The following is a 20,257-nucleotide window of genomic DNA, read 5'->3' on the forward strand; positions in this document are numbered from 1 at the left end:
GTTTTGTCGGGGTGAAGCACTTTAGCCTCCCGCATTGTGCTGTGAATGTGTGACCTCCCTCCAGCCGCGGCCGCCGTCCCCGACCCCGGGCGGGCCATGCGGCCCCCTCGCGGGCACCTCGGCACCCGCCCTCTCCCCGGGCCCAACCTGCGCGGCTGCCCGCGCGGCGCTCCCCGCGGACCAATGCTGCCCGCTTGGTGGCGGCGGTGGGGGTGGGGGTGCTTCGGGCCGCGCCCCGCCCGGGACCCGCAGAGCCACCGCCCCACCGGTAGCGGCCGCCGGGGGGCCCCCCTGCCCTGCCTTTCCCGGCCCGGCTCCCTCGGCCCCGCCCCCCGGGGAGGTCGGGTGGGGAGGCCGCGGGGGAGTGGGCCCGGCCTCCCCCGGCTGCGCCCCCGCGTCTCCATAGCGATCCTCCCGGCGCGCACCTCCGGGCCGGCTCCCCCCCGGGCTGAACAATGCGCGCCGGGGCCGGGGGCGGGGCCCAGCTGGGCCGGGGGCGGGGAGAGCGCGGGCCGAGGGGGCGCCGGCCGAGCGCACCGCCCAGGCAGCAGCCGGCCGCCCGGGTCTGAGCGGCGCGGTGCGGCCCCGCCGGCTCCGGGAGCGCCGCCCCCGCCCAGCCCCGGGCCCGCCCCGCTTCCCACGCCGCCCGGCTGAGCCCGCGCGGGAGCCACCTGGAGCCGCCGGCAGCCGCCGCCACGGCAGGTTGATGCGCGGCGCCCTCCCGGGACGCGCACAGGAGCCATCTTGAAACCAACTTCGCAAACTTTCGCAAAGTGCTCTCGAAGTGGAAGCTGCGGGGGAGCCCGGGAGCGCGGCCGCCGGTGTCCCCGCCGGGGCCCCCGGGGAGGCAGGGCGCGGGCCGCCCCGAGGGCCCGGCGCGGGGCGCGCAGGAGCCCTCCCCCGGCCGCGCCGGGTGGATGCGGAGCCGCGCCGGGTGCATGGATTGTGCTCGGGCGCCCGGCTCGGGCTCGGGCTCGGGCTCCGGGCCATGGCGCCGCCGCCGCCTCCCGTGTTGCCCGCGCTGCTGCTCTTGGCCGCGGCCGCCGCCCTACCCGCGCTGGGGCTGCGAGCGGCCGCCTGGGAGCTGCGCGTGCCCGGCGGCGCCCGCGCCTTCGCCCTGGGGCCGGACTGGACCTACGCGCAGGACGCCGCGCGCACGCCGCGGGCGCTGCGGGAACTGCTGGACGTGAGCCGAGACGGGCGGCTGGCGGGGCGGCGGCGCGGGCCGGGCGCGGGGCCCCGGGGCTGCGTGCGCCTGGGGGGCAGCCCGCTGCCGCTGCTCGTCCGCCTGGCGGCCCGCGGCGCCCCGACGGCCCTGAGCCTCCGCCTGAGGGTGCGCGCGCACGGCCCGGGTTGCGGCGCCCGGCTCCGGCGCCGACCCGCCACCGGCGCGGAGCTGCGGGCGCGGGCTGTGCTCACGGTGCCGGGGCCCGGCGCGGTGCTCTGCTTCCCGGCCCCCGGCGGCGGCGGCGGCGGCAGTGGCGGGGCCACGCTGCACTCGGCGCTCGCGGCCCTGACCACTTTCCCCGCCTGTCGGTGCCCGCCGCACCCCGGCCCCCGCTGCCCACGCAGATCCGTCTGCCTGTCGCCCGGGGGCTCGGCCCGCCTGCGCCTGCTGTGCGCTCTGCGGCGCGGGGCCGGCGCCATCCAGGTGGAGCTGGCGCTGGAGGCGGCCGCGGGGACGCCCTCCCCGGCGCTGTCGCTGTCTCTGTCGCCGCCGACCCAGCCCCAGCCCCAGCCCGGGGCGGTGGCGGCTCGGCGGGCTCGGCGGGGCGCTGGCGGCAGCACGACCCCTCAGTTCCCGCTGCCTAGCTACCAAGTATCCGTGCCCGAGAACGAGCCAGCCGGCACCGCGGTCATCGAGTTGCGCGCGCACGACCCGGACGAGGGCGAGGCGGGGCGCCTGAGCTACCAGATGGAGGCCCTGTTCGATGAACGCTCCAATGGCTACTTCCTCATCGACACCGCCACGGGCGCGGTGAGCACGGCCCGCGCACTGGACCGCGAGACCAAGGACACGCATGTGCTCAAGGTGAGCGCCGTGGACCACGGCTCACCGCGACGCTCCGCCGCCACCTACCTCACCGTCACAGTCAGCGACACCAACGACCACAGTCCGGTCTTCGAGCAGTCCGAGTACCGTGAGCGCGTGCGTGAGAACCTCGAGGTGGGCTACGAGGTGCTGACCATCCGTGCCACCGACGGCGACGCGCCCTCCAACGCCAACATGCGCTACCGCCTGCTGGAGGGCGCGGGCGGTGTCTTTGAGATCGATGCGCGCTCCGGCGTGGTGCGCACCCGGGCGGCGGTGGACCGGGAGGAGGCGGCCGCCTACCAGTTGCTGGTGGAGGCCAACGACCAGGGCCGCAACCCAGGCCCGCTCAGCGCCACCGCCACTGTGCACATCGTGGTGGAGGACGAGAATGACAACTACCCCCAGTTCAGCGAGAAGCGCTATGTGGTGCAGGTGCCAGAGGACGTGGCTGTCAACACACCTGTGCTGCGCGTGCAGGCCACTGATCGGGACCAGGGGCAGAACGCGGCCATCCACTACAGCATCGTGAGCGGCAACCTGAAGGGGCAGTTCTACCTGCATTCCTTGAGTGGCAGCCTGGACGTCATCAACCCACTGGACTTCGAGGCCATCCGGGAATATACGCTGCGCATCAAGGCGCAGGATGGAGGCCGGCCTCCGCTCATCAATTCCTCGGGGCTGGTCCTGGTGCAGGTGCTGGACGTGAACGACAACGCCCCCATCTTCGTGAGCAGCCCCTTCCAGGCGGCCGTGCTAGAGAACGTGCCCCTCGGCCACTCGGTGCTGCACATCCAGGCAGTGGACGCGGACGCAGGGGAGAACTCCCGCCTGCGCTATCGGCTAGTGGACACGGCCTCCACCTCCGTCGGGGGTGGCGGGCCTGCGTCCCAGGACCCCACATCTCCTCCGGACTTCCCTTTCCAGATCCACAACAGCTCGGGCTGGATCACCGTGTGCGCGGAGCTGGACCGCGAGGCGGTGGAGCACTACAGCTTCGGGGTGGAGGCGGTGGACCACGGCTCGCCGCCCATGAGCTCCTCGGCCAGCGTGTCCATCACGGTGCTGGACGTGAATGACAACGACCCGGTATTCACGCAGCCGGTGTACGAGCTGCGTCTGAACGAGGACGCCGCCGTGGGGAGCAGCGTGCTGACCCTGCGCGCACGTGACCGGGACGCCAACAGTGTCATCACCTACCAGCTCACCGGCGGCAACACCCGCAACCGCTTTGCCCTCAGCAGCCAGAGCGGTGGCGGCCTCATCACCCTGGCACTGCCGCTGGACTACAAGCAGGAGCGGCAGTACGTGCTGGCCGTGACCGCGTCCGATGGCACCCGCTCGCACACTGCTCAGGTTTTCATCAACGTCACTGACGCCAACACCCACCGGCCGGTTTTCCAGAGCTCCCACTACACCGTGAATGTCCGCGAGGACCGGCCGGTGGGCACCTCCGTCGCCAGCATCAGCGCCACCGACGAGGACACCGGTGAGAACGCCCGCATCACCTATGTGCTGGAGGACCCTGTCCCGCAGTTCCGCATCGACCCGGACACGGGCACCATCTACACCATGACTGAGCTGGACTACGAGGACCAGGCCGCCTACACCCTGGCCATCACCGCCCGGGACAACGGCATCCCTCAGAAGTCCGACACCACCTCCCTGGAGATCCTCATCCTCGATGCTAATGACAACGCGCCCCGCTTCCTGCGGGATTTCTACCAGGGTTCCGTCTTCGAGGATGCACCGCCATCCACCAGCGTCCTCCAGGTCTCTGCCACCGATCGGGACTCGGGCCCCAATGGCCGCCTGCTGTACACCTTCCAGGGCGGGGACGACGGGGACGGGGATTTCTACATCGAGCCCACGTCTGGCGTGATCCGCACCCAGCGCCGCCTGGACCGGGAGAATGTGGCGGTGTACCTCCTCCGGGCCCTGGCTGTGGACCGGGGGAGCCCTGCGCCCCTCAGTGCCTCAGTGGACATCCAGGTGAACGTCTTGGACATTAATGACAACCCCCCGGTGTTTGAGAGGGACGAGCTGGAGCTGTTTGTGGAGGAGAACAGCCCCGTGGGGTCTGTGGTGGCCAGGATTCATGCCAATGACCCCGACGAGGGCCCCAACGCCCAGATCATGTATCAGATCGTGGAGGGCAACGTGCCCGAGGTCTTCCAGCTGGACCTGCTGAGCGGCGACCTGCGAGCCCTGGCTGAGCTGGACTTCGAGGTCCGGCGGGAGTACGTGCTGGTAGTGCAGGCCACCTCAGCCCCGCTGGTGAGCCGGGCCACCGTGCGCATCCGCCTCCTGGACCAAAACGACAACCCGCCCGTGCTGCCCGACTTCCAGATCCTCTTCAACAACTACGTCACCAATAAGTCCAACAGCTTCCCCACGGGCGTGATTGGCCGCATCCCGGCGCATGACCCCGACCTCTCCGACAGCCTCAACTACACCTTCCTGCAGGGCAATGAGCTCCAGCTGCTGCTGCTGGACCCGGCCACCGGAGAGCTGCAGCTCAGCCGGGACCTGGACAACAACCGGCCGCTGGAGGCGCTCATGGAGGTGTCTGTTTCGGGTGAGTGGCCGCCCGGAGAGCCGCAGGGACCCGCCGGGGGCCTGCCCTACCAGCCGGGGCGCATCTGGGCAGGGCCCAGGCGGCTCTTCGGGCATCTGTGGGCTCCGGTTGGAGGATTGGTGCCACGAGCTGTGGGGCGTGCTCCCCGCTTAGGCCAAGGGAGTGGGAGGGTACGCACTGCTTCCCTCAGCACTTTTTCTGGGAGCAGGCTCGGGCTGCCTCAAATTCAGGGCTTTTTTTTTTTTGGCGCTTTCTTCCACAGGCTGATTGTGATTCCTGATTGTGCTATGAAAAGTTGGTCTGCAGGGCTATCTGAGTTGTCTGGTTTGCTTGGTACCGTTCTGTGGTCAGCCCTCCGCCTGTCTGGAAAGATCAAAGGTCACCGCCCGCCCGGTGTGCTGCATGGAAATTGCTGGACGGTTCCCTGAGTCACCCTGTAATTGGGCGGCAGTTGGTTCCCGTGATGTCTCTTTTCTGTCTCCTGCAGATAATAACAATCCCGCTTATGTGTGCTCGTCTGTCTGGGAGCGCTTTGAAAAGCATAGCCTCGTTTGATCTTGGCTTCTGCTCCTGGACACGGGCTTGTAATTTGGGTCTTACTGAGAGGCCTGCCCAGTGTGGTGGTGGAGGAGCTCAGTGCGGGTTCCCCGGTGTGGGAACCCAGAGGGCCCGCTCGGGGCTGGAGGTGCGCAGTCGGGCAAGGTGGTCTCGGCTCCGTCAGCCTAATGCCCGGCAGCAAAGAGCGCACCCCATGCCGCCGACCCCCGAGTGCCAAGCGGGCTCCCCAGGGCCGGGCGGAGGGGACAGATAGAGGGCGTGGGAATTGGGAGACACAGCGGCTCCTTAAGGGGGCCCGCCTGTGGGCAGGGTCGGCTGGTGCAGACAGGTGCCCTTAATGACGAGACCAAACTATTACAAGAAAGGCTTTGACCGTGGGTTGTTTGAGTCAACGTTTCGGCTGACTTACTTGAACAATAAATGATTTCAACACAGTGTCACCGCGGGAGCCCTGCGAGAATTAAAAAGGAAATTCTCTGATCTGTTTTGTTTTCACCTTTGGTTATCAGTCGTTATACGCCAAGGGTTGGGTGGCAAACAGGTCCCCGTTCTAGTTGTTTGCTTGTGAGATCCGGAGCTCAGGGTCCAGTTCTGCATGGTGTGACCATTCGCCAAGGCTTTCGGCGGCACAGTCTCTCCGCAGGTGCATATTGTAGGTTTTGTGGGGTCATGTACATGCGCAAGGGATACGGAAGAGGCCCTTAGGGGGAAATTGTTAGCGGGCTTATGGGTATTCCGAGCAATGACCTGATACCAAAAATTGTTTCCTTCCCAAATCCCCACTTGGGTTTGCCCGGTTTTTGATCCTTCTACTGTTCTGCGTGCTTCGTACGACACAGTGGAAAACAGCCGGTGCGGAAATGACTTGCAACACCCTGGGGTTTTGACTGCACAGGGGACACAGGGGGCCTTAGTGGGAACAGTGCGTGTGGAAGCAAGGATGTTGTGTGTGTCTGAGGCGTCAGGAATGTGGGCCCCCCTGTGGCAGCCGGATAACAAGGCTTAGGATGGATTTCATCCCCCCAGAGGGGAGTTACTGAGAGCTGGCTTGCCTACCTGGAGGGCCGCCGCTTGGGACCACAGCTGAAGGTGGGCTGGGGTCCATGCCACCTGGGGGACTGTCGCAGTGGTCTCGGTGACCCAGGGCCGACATAATGCTTCTGCCCCTCGGGCACTGGGCCTTCTGGGGGGTCCCCCAGGAATAGGTGGTTCCCTTTCGCTGGGTTCTGATCTGACAGCGGGTGGCTTTATAAACCCTTGCACTTAACATGGACACGCACCCTTCCGGGAACTGGGAGGTGAGCAGTGTTAGGATCCTTGCCTGCGAGAAAATTCTGGAGGAATGCTTTGCCGGGCTGACCATTCCAGTGCCAAATCCTCGCTCAGTGCTGAGTCTGTGCTGAGGTTTGAGGGGGGGACACCGGGGTGCGCTGTGGCTCTCACCCCTTGACTGCTGCTGAGTGCTCGGGCAAAGCCAATGGCTGGAAACTCTTAAAATCTGTGATTCCAGATGGCGGCAGAGCGTGGGGTAGAAACAAAACAGAGCCCGAAGTCAGTCTTTGAATGAACCGGGGTGGATTCTTAGGTTTTGTAAAGGAACAATGGAGAAAGCTGTTGTGGGGGACTCACACCCTGTTTTCATTGAAGTGTTACTGGCTTTTTGGGATTTACAGCCGTGCCCTAAAGCCTCTGATGCCTTATTACCGCCCTCGCCCTCGAGGTGCTGGATGGAGCAGTTCTGTGGGCGCCAGGCCAGCAGGTCCCCGGCAGAAGAGGCTGCTGGGAAGGTGCGCTGGGGGAGGGCCTGAAATGGCCAGGCAGGGGGAGGGGTATGGGGGGGGTGGGGGGCAGGAGGAAATGGCTCCAGGAGAGAGCAGCTTGGGGGGACCCGGGGACCAGGAGGGCCTTTCCTTTTGCCAGACCAGGGGTGTCGGTTAGCGGGAACGTTTTAGTAGATGATACTGATGGTTTCACACAGACGCCCGAGGTCAGAACACTGTTTGAAAATGTTTTTGAATTAAAAAATAGGCACGTTTGTATAACGGCCAGTGTTTGGAGGACAGCCAGCCCCACAAAATGCTCATTCTCTATGTGACGGTTTTTGAATGAGGTTTAAAATTCTGTGATTGGGACCTTTTTATGGCTGTTGTATGAAAGCCGTGTTTGCATTTTTCAAAGCAGTGCAGCCGCCAGCCCTGTGGGACCTTTAGGCACCTCAGGCTTCCCTCTAATTTCTCTGGATGCCAGGCCTTCGTCCCATCGGCATTTTCAGTCCAGCCGCAACGTGTGTGTGCCCGTGGGGCTGGGGCTGGATGTGTGCGCAGTAGAGCGTGGCACTTGGTGGGAAGCGGTCCTGCGTCTGTGGGTGTTGCCGGCCCGTGGATGCGGGAATGTTGGCGTGTGTGGGATAAGAATGACCCGTGTCGCTGGGACACGCCAGAAGATGGGGCAACTCGGTGAAGTGAGATCGGGCAACCTCAGGGCGCCTGGGGGGCCCCGTCGGCTGAGAGCCAGACCCTTGATCTTGGCTCAGGTCTTGCTCTCGGGGTCTTGAGACGGAGCCCGGCGTTGGGCTCTGTGTTGGGTGTGGAGCCTGCCTCAGAGATCGGCTGTGGTTTGCCTTGGTGGGGAGTACGTGGCCTAGGGCCGCCTCGGCCTGGTGGAGCTTTAGAGTGCATCTGCCTCCTTAAATACAGCGGGTGGAGGGGACTTTTCCATGGGTGATGCAGAGCCAGAGTGGAGGGCGGGCCGCTGTCCCAGCAGCGCCAGGATGCCTGGTGTCAGGGCTCTTCCCAGATATCACTGGGAGCTGAAGCCGTGTGGCTGCGGAGCTGGATTCTTCGGTGACACCCAGTGCCCCGGGAGTTCGGTGCTTCTCACAGCCGGTGGGCATCGCAGGGCCTTCCGAAGCTCTGGGGACAGTCGCTTGCTAGCTTACGTTCAGAAACACCGGCTCCGAGCCAAGAGCATGTTTATCCTTTCACTGAGCACCTACTGTGTGCCAGGTGCGGCCCTGCTCTCCCGGACGCCGGTGGGGGACGGAGGATTGGAAGAACGCAGAGGAACACAGAACTGAGATCGTGGGGAGGGAGATGCGGGGTGGGGGACGCGGCGTGGGGACCCGTAATCTTGCACACGAAGCACCTTCCCAGCAGGGGAGCGTGTGTGGCGGGAAACCCCCCCCCCCATGCGGAGGGCCGACTCCGGAGGGTTTGGGGCCGATCCGGGAGATTTGGGGAAGAACCGGGTGTGTCTGAGCTGCACATGGGGAGGTGGCTCTAGGCGGTGAGCTGGGAGGTGTGGGGGTGGCCGAGGAGTGTGGGGGGACAAGGTGGGGCCTGCGCGGTTAGACGGTGAGATGTGGGGCGGGGATGGGCTTGAGCGGCCCGTGTGCTCTGCGCCGGGGCCTCCCTGGGCACTGCCTGTCTGCGCAGGGCGTGGTCCTGCCAGGAGCACGCCAGGGCCCCCGAGGCTTGACAGCAGCTGCTTGCAAGGGCAGCGCTGGGGTTTGAACTCCGAAGCCATGGTCTCTCAGGCTGTGCTTTCCAGAGAAAACGGGCTCCAGGAGCACGAGGATGAGGTCAGGGAGGAAGGCTCCCTGAGCCGGGTGTCCTTGCAGGGGGGGTCTGGCTTTGGAGGCAAGACCAGACCCCGTGCGGCTGGGGAACCTTTGATCTTTGTCACTGTGACGGCTGGACACGTAGGTCTGGGTAGAGGCCAGCTGGAGTTCTGGCCGGAGGCGGTCAGCATGGCCTCAGCAGTGACAGAGAGGGCTGTTGTGACTGGGGGTGGTCAGTGACCAGTCTGCAGGGGTGTGAGGGCATTAGGGCAGGGGATGTGTGTGACAGGAACGGGACCGTGGTGCAGCCTTGAGGAGCCGTGGCCGGAGTGGCCTGTGGGCAGGGGTGGATCAGCCTCGCAGCTGGGGCAGGAGCAACCACACCCAAGGGAACCCTCTGGGGGCTGAGGGTCCCACCGTGGGTCACCCGTGGGGCAGAAATGTGGCTTGAATTAACCAAAAGGAGGTCCTTGGTAGCGTCACGAGAGCCAGAGTAGCGGGGGGCTGGGCAGCCCCTCTGAGGAGCAGGGGACAGGCTTGCAGGGGTGAGGGAGCCAGGCTGAGGGCAGGGGGGTGGCTGTGGGGACGTGGAGCGAGCAGTGACCTGGCTGGGTTGAGGGGCGGGACTAGACCAGTCGGCGGGCACCATCACCACGCTGGCCACCCTGTCCCTCTGCCTGTGCGGCTGTTCACCCTGTGTGATCCCGGGGGCACCAGGAGTGAGGGGGGCACCGCGATGGCAGAGCAGTATCTGTCGGGACCACGTCGAGTGTAGACAGGGCTGCCCGGGAGGGTCGGTTCTACTCCTCTTTGACTCATAGGACCTGTGATGGGGGAGTAGGGGGGCCAGGACCAGGGCCATGGGGCTCCTGGACTGCTCAGGGCCAGGGCAGCCCATCTCAGCACTGGCTACCTGGTGACAGGAAGTCTCCTGGTGGTCCCACCCACCAGCTAGAGCGACAGGGAGACTGTTTACATGTGGGCAGAGCGACAGGCAGTGAGCCCCTTGGGAGGAGGGTACACAGACCATGTATGATGCCGACTGGCATTGGCAGTTTGCCGGCGACACCCAAGCTCCGTCCAGGGCCGGGTGCCCCCTTTGGACAGCCCTCTCGGGGCCGGGTGGACACGCACACCTGCTCCCGGCGACGCCCGAGAGCTGAAACCTGCGGGGGACCCGGGGTGGTGGGATGGGGGCTGCCTGGGCCTGGCAGCCGCCGAGGCCCCGAGAGGTGTGTTGTGTGGCTCAGGGCCCTGAGCCTCCTCCCTGCCCGCACTCGGATGCAAAGAGAGCCAGATTTTATCGTGTGGGGCAGAGCATGTGGAAAATCTTCCCGAACTGGCATGACTCTTCTCCGCTCACAGCCTAGGGGGTCATAGTTTTCTGGTGTTTCTTCTTGTCCTGTAACCTGAACGTGCAGGTTCGTACAAAAGCCGGAGGGTTCCTGGATCCCGAGGGGTGGAGTGAATGTCCCCCCGCTTTCTGTGGGTTGGTTTTGGGAGGGTCACGGGGGCGACCTGGGGATGTGTAGCAGGGTTGGGGTCCCAGGTTGTCAGGGTCAGGGACCTGGCCTGGAGTTTGTGGGGGATGACAGGGGCCCCCTCTGCTTTTCCCCTGTGAGTAGGTGGTCCGCAGTGGCTGTGGGTCCTTTACGGACCGAGCCCCAGGGGCCTGGGAGAGGGTCCCCCTGCAGAGACTGCGGCGGCTCGTCTGCCCCCCACTCTGGGCACTGGGGGGAGGCGGACGCAGAAGACAGGATGCAAAGTGATCCCTCCCAGCACTTTGGGTCCCTCTGTGCCTTGGGGGCTTGGCTCCGGGGGAACGTTCTACAGCTGTGGCTGATTCTCACGACTTTGCTTCAGGTAAGGACTTGCGGATGCCTTGGAAATCGGTTCCCCTTTTTGGGTGTGAACATTCCAGAGCTGGGGAAAGCCCGTCACCAGCCCTTCATCATTCTGTCACTCCAGTGAGCGCCTCCTGACGTCCTGGAGATGGGCCACGATTCTTTCTTAAACATGCACACGTGCGCACCTGTGCTCACACACACACGGACACACACATGTGCATGAACTTCAGCACACGCACACACAAGCATGCTCACGTGTGTGCACACATGGACACAAGCACACACACGCACATAGACATACACGTGCAAATGCACGGGCACAGGCACATGCATGCATAAACGCACGCGTATGCACAGACACAGGTACAAACACGCACACGTGTGCACACAGAGACACACATGCAAAAACATGTATGCACACACACGGGCCGGGGATCATACAGGAACAAACACACAGACACACAAATACATACACGTACACACGCACACAAATCCACACAGTTTGACCACTTTGGAGGCAGACTGTGTCGCCACCCCAACCCGACACACCGTGTCGACATCTGCAGCCGCGGTGGGGTCCTGTCGGCCAGTCTGGTGATCCCTTGGGGCTGGTGACATGGTGCCAAGCTTGTGGGTGTCCCATGGACTGTGGGCCTCCCGTGAAAGGGGTTGTGTTAGCCTTTAGCTTCCAGGGTCAGCCACTGGGTATTGAGGCATCAAGCGTGCGGAGTGTGGCTGGTCCCTCACAGTGGCTGTTGGGACAGACTCCGTGGCTACTTTTGCACAGCTGTGTCCGCGGCGTGCCCTCGGTGAGCAGTGAGCGAGCCCCGGGCTGGTGTCCTTTCTGCACTGATCTTGTGCGACGGGATAGTCCCTCCACCTTCCGGGCGGGAAGCGGATGGGGAAGGACGCACAGCCTGCTTTGTCGTGTGGCAGTGTTAGAGGGGACACGAGCCCGCCCCCCCAGGCAGGGCAGGGCGCCACCTCCACCCCTCTGATCTTCCCATGTGCCCGCCTCCGTCTCTCCCCTGGGGCTTTGAGGTCAGGGGGTCAGTTTCTGATCTCGGCACACCTGGAAGGAGACTGGCGTCAGAGCCAGGATGATACCCCAAGAGGTGGTCGTCTGAGAGCCTGTCGCCCCACTGCGTGGGTTTGCGGGCCCCCTCCCCAGGCTCTGCCTTGTCCCCTGGCTGCAAACCTGAGAGTGCCCATTTCACAGGCAAAGGTACTGAGGCTGCAGAGCTCCTGGCGGTAGGTCCAAGTCTGGAACCATGGGTGGCCCCACTGTCGGCCAGAGGCTAAGCCCTGCCACGAGGAGCTGTTGTGACAGCAGCCCTGGGGACCCAGAACAGGAGGGCTGTGGGCCACGTGTGTGTCACGCCTGATTCCATGGGAACGCTACGGTGAGCAGGGGTGCAGCTGCTGCACAGTGAGGGAGAGGGGGTCCTGGCGGCTGTCCCTGAGTCTTTATGGGCCTCCTATGGGCAGAGCTGTGTCACGGGAAACTGGAGTGCAGGACCTGTGTGCATCAGGTGCGGGGACGGACCTGAACCAGTGCTGTGGTCAGGGTCAGAGGCAGCCGGGAGGTGGACAGCATTGTGGAGCTCACGTGGAACTGACGAGCCCTTGGGGGCCCTCCGGCTTCCAGAGCAGATTCTCCTGGCCAGGGACCCACCAACCTGCCTGCCTCCCTCCTTCCCTCTCCCCATCAGTCAAGATTTTTCCTTCTTTTTCAATAGTCTGTTTTCACTTCCACTTCTGGGTTTGTGTTTTGTTTTGTTTTTGTCTGTTTTTGTTTGTTTGTTTGTTTTTTGGTTTTAAAAACTGTCTCATGGAAGTGACACTTGGTTAGGGTAAACTTGGAGCGGCTTGTTCAAACAAAGTCCTGTGCTGTGTTAGCATTCGGAGATAAGAACACTCTCCTGGGGCAACAAACTTCATCAGGGAGTTGACTGGTGCACGACTGTGGTCACAGAATGAAATCGGTCCACCGCCGGGCAGCCCCGCTTTGGAGACGGCCACCTCAGCCGTGGTCTCCACAGCTGTCTCTCCCTGCGCTCTGATGCATCCCGGTGTGGGACAGAGAATGGGGTTTCCCTGGCAGTGAAGCCCGATGGCCCCCTGAGTGCTGATGGCCAACGCTGGTCAAGTCAACCCCCTCTGGGCCTCACGGTCTCCCCTGGAATGAGGCGGTGGGACAGTCATCGTCCAGGACCCCTGTCCTGACTCCAGCCCTGGGATCGTGCTGTCGGTGAAGGACCGGAAAAGCAGAAACCCAGCCCGAGGGTCTGGCTGTGTCTTGGGAAGCCTGTTTGTCGCTGTGAACGTCGCAGGTGCCGAGAAATGACCTCGCTTAAAAGCTATCATGAAGTGTTCGGGAATCACGTTTCTAGTAAGGAATTGATGTTTCGTATACGTAGAGAGCTTCCGCAGCTCAACCATGGAGAAACAGACGACCCGATGGAAAGATGGCAAAAACACTCAGTTGGACGTTTTTCCAATTAAGACGTGCGCACGGTGACGGACGCACGAGAGGGGCTTCGCGTCACTCATCCTCCGGGATGTGCAAACCAGAACCGTAGCGAGGTGCCGCGCCCCACCTTTAGGATGGCTGTTGTAGAAACAAAAACAGAGCAGAAAGTAAGGCAGGGCTACCACGGGGAGAAATTGGACCCTAGTGCTTTTTTGAGTGAAAATTGGTGCAGCCACTGTGGAGAACCGTGTGGCGGCTCCTCGAAGGATGCAACCTGGAATCCTGGTGGGGTCCAGGAATCCCACTTGCGCATATCGATGCAGAAGTAAAAGCAGGACCTTGACCGGGTTCCGGCATTTGTACGCTTGCGGCGGCCAGCTCACGATCCTCAGAAGGTGGAGGCTCCCGGGGTCCATGGGCAGACAGATGGGTGAGCAGAAGCAGTGGGTTCTCGTTCAGCTTTGAAGGGGAGGGAGAGGGGACCCGTGCTACAGTGTGGAGGAGGAATGAGGCCCTCGTGCTCCGTGAAATAAGCCAGACACGACCCACACCCACAAGGTTCACGGCTCTGCTCACGCAGAAGTCAGCGACCCCGCACCCTGTAAGACCTGGGCCCATGGGCGAGGGCTGCCACCTGTCCTGACCCAGGTGCCTCCGCTGGTGACCCCACACCTGGCACCCTCTCAGGGAGCGGCTCCGGCGACTCCTGAAGACAGGGCTGAGCCGCAGAAGACGCCGGAACTCCAGGGAGCTGAGAGTCCCAGTGTCCCCCTCACGCCTCAGGGCGTCACCCTTGGAGCTGACACTGCGTCGGGTGCTCCCATGGAATAATTCCAGTCTTCCGAGGTTACGCTAGTGCATATAGTGACAGAAGTCACTCGCCCATGGAAGTGTGGTGGCCGTGGTGGCCCGAGAGAGGTGACATGAAGAGGCCTGGGGCACAGACACAGGCCACCAGGCGGGCGAACCCCCAGGAAGGCGCTCGACGAAAGCAGCCAGACACTAGAGCCCACACGGGGCACAGAAGCTGCCGCCCAGCCATCCACGGAGGCCGGGCACGCCTGCCGCTTCTTCCCGGGGCTAGGGCAGGGGCACAAGGAGCGACCGGGATGGGCCTGGGGTCTCTTCTGGGGGTGACGGAAGGGCTTTAGCAGGTAGAGGCGGGGTAGCATATCACTGTAACACACCAAATGCCTACAGAAATATACGCTTTAATGGGGCAAATCACACCCTCATTCTCCACCGGAGTCCTGACCCTGTCCACAGCCATAGGGGCGGGGGCTTTAGGACGATTTCTGTGTCTGAACATGGGTGACATCTCTCTGGTGCTTGACCGTGTGTTAGGAGCTGCAGGATAAGCTGAACCTTTAAAAGCCCTGGGAGAGAGGAAGGCCCTCGCGGCATCGGGTGCCACGGGGACCCTAGTGCCCTGCAGCCCAGCGGGGGGGAGGCTGGGGCCTGGGGACCCGGGCCCGACCCCACGGCCTGGGCAGGGGAGGGGTGTGAGGGTGCGGGCCCACAGGCCGTCGTCCTCGCACGTGGGGGCCTCCGGCCACGCCTCCTCCCCTGGGACGGGTCTTGGGTTCAGTACCACTTGTCTGAGCACAAGTCTGGGCATTTGTTGGCATTTTAACATGTTTAAGCAACTGGGCAACTGGGTTTGATCTTTCCCTGTTTCATTTTTTTAAGATTTTATGTAATTATTTGCTAGAGAGAGACAGCGAGAGAGGGAGCACAAGCATGGGGAGGGGCAGAGGGAGAGCAGCAGACTTCCTGCTGGGCAGGGAGCCCTACGTGGGGCTCGGTCCCAGGACCCCGGGGTCATGACCTGAGCCCAAGGCAGACGCTTAAACCCACTGGCTGCTTTCGTCGAGCGCCTTCCTGGGGGTTCGCCCGCCTGGTGGCCTGTGTCTGTGCCCCAGGCCTCTTCATGTCACCTCTCTCGGGCCACCACGGCCACCACACTTCCATGGGCGAGTGACTTCTGTCACTATATGCACTAGCGTAACCTCGGAAGACTGGAATATTCCATGGGAGCACCAGACGCAGTGTCAGCTCCAAGGGTGACGCCCTGAGGCGTGAGGGGGACACTGGGACTCTCAGCTCCCTGGAGTTCCGGCGTCTTCTGCGGCTCAGCCCTGTCTTCAGGAGTCGCCGGAGCCGCTCCCTGAGAGGGTGCCAGGTGTGGGGACACCAGCGGAGGCACCTGGGTCAGGACAGGTGGCAGCCCTCGCCCATGGGCCCAGGTCTTACGGGGTGCGGGGTCGCTGACTTCTGCGTGAGCAGAGCCGTGAACCTTGTGGGTTGGGGAGACCCTGCGGATGGGGACGGTCAGGACACTTCTCAGGGAGGTCAGGAGTCCGCAGGGTCCTGGGTGGGTCCCAGTGAAGGTGGGGGCAGGGGGCTGAGTGTCAGTGAGCGGCCCCGGTTAGGGGCTTGGAAGCTGCAGCTTCTGGGGGCAGGAGGGGGGGCCTTCTCAGGAACGGACCGAGCTCGTGGTGCAGCCGAGCTACTCCCAGACCTTGGGTGCTGGGCTGCAAGGTGGTGGGGTCTAGGGTCAGCCAAAGCTCCGTCCTCCGGGTCAGAGGCAGGGGTGAGGGCAGCGTCTTGGGATTGCTTTTGGCTCTGCTGTGTGAGATCCCTGCTGGGCACATCCTCTCCGTCTTGTGTCTGTCCGGGGCTCATGCGCACAGAGGATCCGAATTCCGGATTTGTAGCCCTGCACCACGTGAAACGTGTAGCACAGGCCCCTCTCTGTGCCCCCTGGAAGGTCCTGCTTCCCTTCAGATCCTCGTGGGCCGCCTCCTGGGTTTCACGTGGGCTTCCTGGGAAGCCAGAGTAGCCGTGAGCGGGTGCAGGGGAGGTTCGGCGAGGGGCCGGGCCGGGTTCCTCAAGGCGACGGGCTTCCTGTGTCGGCTCCTGGGGCTGTGACACGGCTCCACAGACCAGCAGCTCAAGACAACAGAAATGTATTCGCTTACGGCTTGGGAGGCGGGAAATCTGGAATCAAGGTGTCGGCTGGGCAGCTTTTGGAGCAAAGGGGCTGGGAGGCTTCTTCCTGCCTCTTCCAGTTCCCGGTGGCCCCAGGATCCTTGGCTTGCCTCGGCTCACCCCGGCTGTGCTTCCGTTGTCCCGTGGCCTTCCCGCGTGCCACCTGTGTGCCTTCTCTCGTGGTAAGGACACCAGTCCTACTGAGTTGAGGACCCACCATACTTCTCTCAGACCCCATCTCAATTTCCCTTTCTTTTTTTTAAGTAGGCTCCATGCCTAGCGTGGAGCCCAGCGCGGGGCCTAAACTGAGATCAAGAGTCAGATGCTTAACCGACCGAGCCCCCCGGGCGCCCCCTTAATTTATATCTTTATTACATCTGCAAAGGCCCTGTTTCCAAATCGGGTCACACTCACAGGAACTGGGGTTAGGACTTGAACGTCTCTTTTTGGGGTACACGGTTCAGCCCCTTCCAGCACCTGCCTTCATATTCAGGCACGTAGCTCTGGTGTCGTGTTCTGTGGGATGACGGAGCTCTGCTTTGCTGGTGGGACCCCCGAGTTGGCCGCCGGAGCGGTCTCCCGGATAGTGATGCCACGGGACCCACCGGGGTCCTGCCCTTTGTCCTCCTGTCCCCTTGGGCTCCTCCCGTGAGACCGAACAGCGCAGGGGTTAAGGCTCCCGATCCCCGCGTCACTTGGGGGAGGAGGGCACGTGCTCCCGGGCATCATGTGGGAAGGAGCAGGCGTGGCGTGTGTGGACCAGTGAACAGGGGCCCGGAGGGGCGGGGCGGGTGGGCGCGGTCCGTCCACCCCGCCTTCGTCCTCTGTGCCTCGGTGCCACGTGACGCAGCTGTGGGAGGCGCCTTTCCAATGCAGCTGTCCGTCCTGAGTGTGGAAAATTCTCTGATGTGGAATTCAATGTTCCGCAAACCTTCAAAGAGGAAAGAATGGAAAAATGTGAACGTTTATTGTTCTGAGCGGTTTCCCGTGCATCCGGCACGTGGCCGCCGGGGGTCGGGGGTCAGGGGTGTGCGCGTGTGTGTGCAGCACAGGAAGCTGAGCGATGAGTTCGAGCGCCTTGGCCGGGATGCCTCACGGGACCGCAGATGTGCCCGAGAGAGCGGTCAGGGGTTGGGCCGGGGGCTGGGCCGGGGGCCGGGGGCTGGGGCTGGGCTCGGCACCCGGCCGGCGCCGCTGATCGCCAGGTAGAAGGTGGCAGGTGCTGGCTGAGTGTGCGGGGAGAACCAGGCTGGGGCGGCCCCGGAGGCAGGAAGCCGAGGGCGTCAGGGTCAGCACGGCTGTCCGAGAGTCCCCGGTGGGCCTGGGAAATCCATTGTGTTTGTGGTGGGGATTCTGTTTTCCTCCTCCCGTTGGTGCTGCCCGTTGGCCTGGCGTTTTTAGAACCGAAAGTGAAGTTGGAACCGTGTGAAAGCGGGCCCAGCTCCTTTCCCGCAGCCCGGGGACCTGAGGTGGGGGAGCCCACGGGGCGTTTCTCCCCGTCCATGCGATGGCCTGTTGGGTGAGGGCTAGCCTCGGCTGGGACGTTCTGGATTCTTCCAGAGCGTTTCTACTTCTGAGCTCTTGGAAGCGGATGGCACCAGCCTCTGAGTCGTTCCCTAATAACTGCTTCTTAGAAGAACCAGAAAGATGGTCCACGACACGGGTTTGAGTGGGAGCGCAGGGGTCAGCGGCATGTGGATTTGGGAAGTAGGGAGGGGCGTGTGGTGGGGGGTCCCTCGGCTTTGTGTCCCTGCCCTCGGGGTGCTGCTTGTGCTCGGGAAGGTCGTTCTCACACCCTACGGCCGTGCAAACCAGTGAGAGCCCGAGCGAGGGGACTCTGCTGCCCGGGAGCCGAAGGCGCCGTGGGGGCTAAGGGGGTTCGGGAAGCCCCGGGGGTGCTGACGCGGCCAAAAGGGGCTTTGCCGGTGTGTCCTGTCCTGTTTGGTTTGCTGAGCTCAGACTGGGGCCACGGTCCTGCAGTGTCCTGTGGTCGTGTCCCGTGGGTCGGTTCCACACACTCATCGGTGACGGCGTCTGGGAACGGGTGGCCGCCCAGCCAGCGCCTGCTTTTCGGATTCCCGAGGACGGGCTCAGGTGCAAGCGGTCCCCACGCCCACGAAACGCACCTGCTCAGCCATCTCCAAGTGGACAAGCTCGGGCATTGGGACATTCACACAACCCGCACCCCCGCTGTTCAGTTCCAGAACATTTTTCTCACCCCCCAGCTGTGCGGTTTTGGGGTTACTTTGTTGTTATTTGAAGAGATAGAGCCAACCAGACTTCTCCGTGCCGACGGATCGGTGGCGGCACTCAGCAGCCTGGAGGCCGCCTGTCTGGCGGGGAGGGGGTTCTGTCCATCATCATCTCAGGGTCGTGGGGTGGTGCGTGCTGGGACGGGGGGAGGGGGCCGGAGGGGCCGCTGTAGCCGAGGGCTGGGTAGGTCTGTGCTTCTGCACCGGGTCAGAACCGGGAGCTTCTGCCTCAAGAGCTGGAAACACAGCCTTAGGGCCTTTGCTGCCATCCGTTGCAGGCGGCCTGTCTGCCAGCCTTGGAGTGACTGGCTGGCCTGGTTGCTGGCGCCGGAGGGGCTTCAGGCTGTGGGACCGCAGTGCTCAGATGGGGAAGGGTCTGGGCAAAGCAGGCTGCGTGGCCTTCCTTGCTGTTACCTCGCTGGACGGTCCCTTTCACGTGGTGCTCTGGACGCCGTCGGAGCCTCGGGCCTTCAGTCCAGGGTCCCCCTGGCGCTGACCGGGCCCCTTCCCGAACTGCCAGTCTGTCCATGGCTCCATATGTGGCTCCTCCCCCCATCTTCTTCAGTGCTGGTCCCTCTGCCTGGACTGGACAGATGATGTTCACACCTTCGTCCGAAATAGAGTTCTGCCCCCCCCCCCCCCCCCAAATCTCACTTCCTGCAGCCTCAGCCGTGGCTGTGACAGAACCAGCTTGGAGACTTGGCCCGGAGGTGGTGGGGGGTCCCGGTGGGTTCCTGCACTGAGAGCCCCCCCGGGTCACCCAGGACTCTCCTCTCAAGGCACTTGTTCATGGGATGGAAGCCCAATGGCGGGGGCATGGAACTCAGGGTGCTGGGCCCAGTGGCCCCTGTGGCCTCCTGGTCATCTGGTGGGCATCCCCGCTGTGCACCCACTGTCCCCATCACCCCGCGTCAAAGCCTCACCCTGCCCCGGCAGCCTGCCCAAAGCCAGGTGTCCTTCCCATGACCCTCTGGCAGCCATCTGCGTCCTAGAGCTTGGCCCAGACGCCCGCTGGCTTGCTCGGGAGCCCGAGCACAGATGGGCGAGGCCAGGCAGGGTGAGCGAGGCCAGGCGGGGTGAGCGGGCACGCAGAGGGAGGGTTTAGTGCTGTCCCCGGGAGAATCGGGCTCTCCGGGGATTCCCTGTGCTCTCCTGCTTCTCAGAGACTGGCTTTCCGACCCAGATGGCCCAGGCAGTGTCCGCGGTGGGAGCAGAACCGCCCGAGGGCGAAAGGAGCCGGAGGGAATTGGGGCCGGAGGAGCAGAAGGGGGGCTGCTCCTGCCTCTTGCCCCTTGGTCATGGCCTCTGTGTCCGGGGCACGGGTACTGTCACCCTCTTAGAGCTGTCCATGCCCCCCAGGGCTTGGATTAGGTCAGCCGAACTCTCCCCAATCTGAGTTAGGAATGAATCCACTCTAGCTCGGTGCCCCCGGGGGGTGGCGGGGGCAGGGCTCCTGCAGGGGCTCACAGGAAAGTGTGGGCATCGGCGGAGATGCAGAGCGCACAACTGAGTGTGGAGGTGCACGTGTGGGCCCCCCGCCTCCCAGGGCCGGACGTGTGCAGGAACCCCGCGTTCTGAAGGTGACACGGGCTCTGGTTGTGGGGCTGGATCGGATGCCAGGAGGTCAGAGCTGACCAGGGTGCTCACCTGCCAGGCTCGGGAGCTGCGGGCGCAGACAGGCAGCCCTGCGTGGGGGGCTCTGGGCTTTTCCCGCAGGGACTTGCACTTGCTGGCGGCTTGCGGGGGCGACTCAGGTGGTAATGCCGGGGTCACGGCTCATGTGGCTGCACAGCCCAGCTCCTCACTACAGCTCTGACCTGCAGGGGGCAGGGGCACTTGGCTCCTGATGCTGGGAGGGGGACACCGGAGGGGGCGGCCGTGTGAGAGGCCCTTGTCCTGCCTCCCTGCAGGGGTCTGGTGATGACCGATGGCGTGTGCTGTCCTCGAGCCATATGTCCCTCCAGGAC

General features: G+C 63.8%; 1 protein-coding gene across 1 annotated transcript in view; it reads left to right on the forward strand.

Moving 5' to 3' along the window:
- Nucleotides 1-889: 889 nt before the first annotated feature.
- Nucleotides 890-20,257, forward strand: part of CELSR1 (cadherin EGF LAG seven-pass G-type receptor 1) — a 130,864-nt gene continuing 111,496 nt past the window's right edge. Inside the window, exon 1 of the mRNA XM_059401768.1 lies at nucleotides 890-4,610. Within this exon, the coding sequence (XP_059257751.1) occupies nucleotides 989-4,610 (3,622 nt within the window). The 5' untranslated portion in view covers nucleotides 890-988. The remainder of the gene's footprint in view (nucleotides 4,611-20,257) is intronic.

The sequence above is a fragment of the Mustela nigripes genome, chromosome 6, assembly GCF_022355385.1.
Source record: "Mustela nigripes isolate SB6536 chromosome 6, MUSNIG.SB6536, whole genome shotgun sequence".
Classification (NCBI taxonomy): domain Eukaryota; kingdom Metazoa; phylum Chordata; class Mammalia; order Carnivora; family Mustelidae; genus Mustela; species Mustela nigripes.